This window comes from Guillardia theta (genome assembly GCF_000315625.1).
Source record: "Guillardia theta CCMP2712 unplaced genomic scaffold GUITHscaffold_150, whole genome shotgun sequence".
NCBI lineage: Eukaryota > Cryptophyceae > Pyrenomonadales > Geminigeraceae > Guillardia > Guillardia theta.
Window position 1 is genome coordinate 94,621 of NW_005434524.1, and position 3,294 is coordinate 97,914.

General features: G+C 57.4%; 1 protein-coding gene across 1 annotated transcript in view; it reads left to right on the top strand.

Annotated features, from left to right (window-relative positions):
- The window catches only part of GUITHDRAFT_147344 (hypothetical protein), a gene marked incomplete at both ends in the record, with an annotated part of 7,013 nt that extends 4,288 nt beyond the window's left edge, over positions 1-2,725 (top strand). The window contains 8 exons of the mRNA XM_005821191.1: positions 370-420; positions 684-758; positions 929-1,071; positions 1,209-1,280; positions 1,419-1,569; positions 1,781-1,935; positions 2,102-2,505; positions 2,544-2,725. Of these exons, the coding sequence (XP_005821248.1) occupies positions 370-420; positions 684-758; positions 929-1,071; positions 1,209-1,280; positions 1,419-1,569; positions 1,781-1,935; positions 2,102-2,505; positions 2,544-2,725 (1,233 nt within the window). The remainder of the gene's footprint in view (positions 1-369; positions 421-683; positions 759-928; positions 1,072-1,208; positions 1,281-1,418; positions 1,570-1,780; positions 1,936-2,101; positions 2,506-2,543) is intronic.
- Between the last annotated feature and the right edge of the window lie 569 nt (positions 2,726-3,294).

Sequence of the window (3,294 nt, forward strand, 5' to 3'; positions counted from 1 at the left end):
GGTCCCCGCTAACTCCACATCTACCAGTGTGCTCCTCCCTCCTCCCTCCTCCTTGCCCATTCCTCCCATCCAGCAGCAACTGCTCGTGCTCGTGCTCGTGCTCGTACTATTTTTTGCTCCAGCTCCAGCTGCTTCTGCTCCTCTCCTTCTCATCCTTCTCCTCTCTTATCACAAACTGCATGTCCGTGCATCTGATCCATCCTCATTGTTTTGTCTTCCCCTTCACTTTCTCCATCTCAACATTCCCCCCTCTCTCCTCCGATCGTCTGTTCCTCCTTCTCCTCCTCTCTCTCACTTCCTCCTCCTCTCTCTCTCCTCCTCCTCCTCTCTCTCTCTCTCTCTCTCTCTCTCACTTTTGTTGCTCTACAGGCAGAATTGATGAGGCAGATCGAGGAGAAGAAACGACTCAAAGAAAAACAGGTAGGAAAGGATAATCCTGCTGCTGCTGCTGCTGCTGCTCTTCCTCTTTCCTGCTCTTCCTCCCTCCTCCTCCTGCTCCTCCTCTTTTTCTTCTGCTCCTGCTCCTTCTGCTCCTCCTCTTTGTTCTCCCCATAATGTGTTCTGCTCACCTACTCCCTCCCCTCCCACCCTCTTTCTCTCCTCCTCCTCCTCCTCCTCCTCCTGCTCTTCCTCTCCACCATTCTCTCCTTCTTCCTCCTCCTCTTCATACATGTTTCTCGCAGGCAGCAGAGGAGGCGGAGAGGGAGAGGAGAGACAATGAAAGGATAGAACGACAGAGAGCCGAGCTCGCAGCGCAGGTAAAACTCCACTTTTCCTCTCCTCCTCCACTCTCCTGCTCCTCTTCCCCTCGCCTCCTGCCTTCCTCCTCATCTCTTCCTCCTTCTGCTTCTGCTTCTGCTGCTGGTGCTGCGGCTGCTGCGGCTCCTCCTCCTCCTCCTCCTCCTCTGCTCGTCTCAGGACCATGCAGGCGAGGCGAGACGAGATGAAGCGGCAGATGAAGGAGGCAAACGCTGCCAACGCCGGGTTGTCAAGGACGCCTGTCAGCAGGACCCCAGCTGGGGATGAAGGAGGAGGAGATAGATTTTTTCCCTCTGGCGTGGAGGAGAGCAGGTGGAGCAGGAGATTGGGGGGAGAGGAGGAGGAGAGGATGAAGACAGGAGCAGGAGCAGGAGCAGGAGCAGGAGCAGGAGCAGGAGCAGGAGCAGGAGCAGAAGTAGGGGGAGGAGGAGGCTGACTGATATATCCAGGAGGTCCTGGGAGGAACAGGATCCAGGGAGCAAGCAGCGAACGCCTCTTTTCGGAAGGAGGGCAGAGAAAAAGTGATACTCCTCCTCCTCCTCCTCCTCCTCCCTCCTCCCTCCTCCCTCTTCCCTGCCTTTGTCATCCCCGACTTGCTCCTCCTCCTCCACATTCCTCCTGCTCCTGTTCCTCTCGCATGTGACTGGTCGCGATTGCAGGGCTCTACAGCCTGTCGCTGTCCTGGAGTCGATGGAGGAGGTGCCGACAGCTCAGTCGGGGAGGAGAGGAGGGGGAGAAGGAGAGCAGGCGGCAGGCGGAGCGATCCTGGAGCTCAAGGAGGAACTGGTGAAAGAGCAGAAGCGACTGCAGGTGACTGTGCAGGAGAGGGAGGAGGAGAGAAGAGAAGAGGAGGTGGGAGGAGAGGACAGGAATCGGGTAGAGGAGGGGAGGAGGTTGAGCAGGGAGGTGGTGGAAAAGAGGAGGAGGGAAGGAGGACGACAGAAGGTTGGGGGGGGGGTGGAAGAGAGCGAGGGACGGGAGGAGGAAGAAGCAGGTGCGGTGGGCGTAACATGAGCTGCAGGAACTTGTGCAGCAGCAGCAGCAGCAGCTTGCTTCACTCCAGCAGCACTTGAGCTCACAACCGACGAGCGAGGGCAGCGGAAGCGAGAGGAAAGCTTCACTGAAGGAGGCGCGGGAGGAAGCAGAGGAGGAGGCGGAGCAGGAGGAGTGGCACGGGTGAGATCACTGGAGAGGAGAAGATGATGGAGAGGAGGAGCAGGAGGAGCAGGAGCAGGAGCAGGAGCAGGAGCAGGAGCAGGAGCAGGAGCAGGAGCAGGAGCAGGAGCAGGAGCAGGAGCAGGAGCAGGATCTCGTTCTCATCGCTCTGACCTATTCCTCTCAGCGGAATTCCTTTCATCATGTCAGGAGACCTCAAGTACCTCCACGGGGTTGACCTACCCCAGCTCACCCCCCACCAGGGAGACAAGTCCCCAGCTGGAGGAGAGCAGGAGGAGCGGAGGTCGTCACCTCCTATCTTCTTCGACGATGGGAAGCAGCAGCGGCGCTGGCACGACCCGGACGTGCTGGACGAGGAGCTCGAGAGCAGGGGGAGGGAGCGAGGAGCTGGGAAGAGGGCGGAAGCTGAGAGGCTGGAGGAGGAGGACCACTTCCCCTTCCAGCTGGGGTCGGAGGAGGAGAGCTTTAAGATCGCCCCAGCTCTACTGCAGCACGCGAGAGGTGGAGGGGACTTCCTCGAGAAGTCCCTGGCATCCGCCAGCGCTTTCGTGTCGGCCGACATGAAGATCGGTGAGTCGCGTTTGCGGTCCCTTCGCGCATCTTCTCAGCTGGGCCCTGCAGACTCGAGCTTCAAGATGTCAGCTCGGCCCCAGCAGGAGCGATCGGGCCTGTTCTCACCTGCCGATGGGTGGAGGAGGAGCCCGCTGATGGCGAGGACTCGACCGTCCTCGTCCTCGTCCTCGTCCTCCGGGCTGGTGACTCCAGGGATGAAGAATTACATCCCAGGTGATGAGAGGAGGGAGGGAGGGAGGAGGGTAGCGAGGAGGATAGAAAGGGGAGGGGAGAGCACGGGAGAGCAGGGGAGTGGAGGGGAGGGGAGGGGAGGGGAGAATGTGAGGAAGAGAGAGAGGAGGGGAGGAAGAGAGAGAGAAGGGGAGGAAGAGAGAGAGAAGGAGAGGAGGAGAGAGGGAGGAGGAGAAAGGGAACAATATGTTCGAGGATAAGGTCCGAGGTGAATGGAGTTTGAGAAACTTTTGATTTGAGGAGACATTGAGCATGCAAAATTTGAAGATTTGATCACAGATCTTTCGAATCTTGACTTGAATTTCAGATTGGGATGATGGAATTGCTCGCTCTTCAACCTCGCATGACGATTCTTCAGTGCAGGTGATGATGTAGATGCTGCTGCTGCTGCTGCTGCTGCTGCTGATGATGATGATGATGATGATGGATATGCTGCTGAAGATGGAGAAGATGATGATGATGATGAGGATGATGATGAGGATGAGGATGAGGATGATGAGAATGATGATGATGAAACACATGTGACTTTCTATTTCTGAATCCTCTTCCTATTTG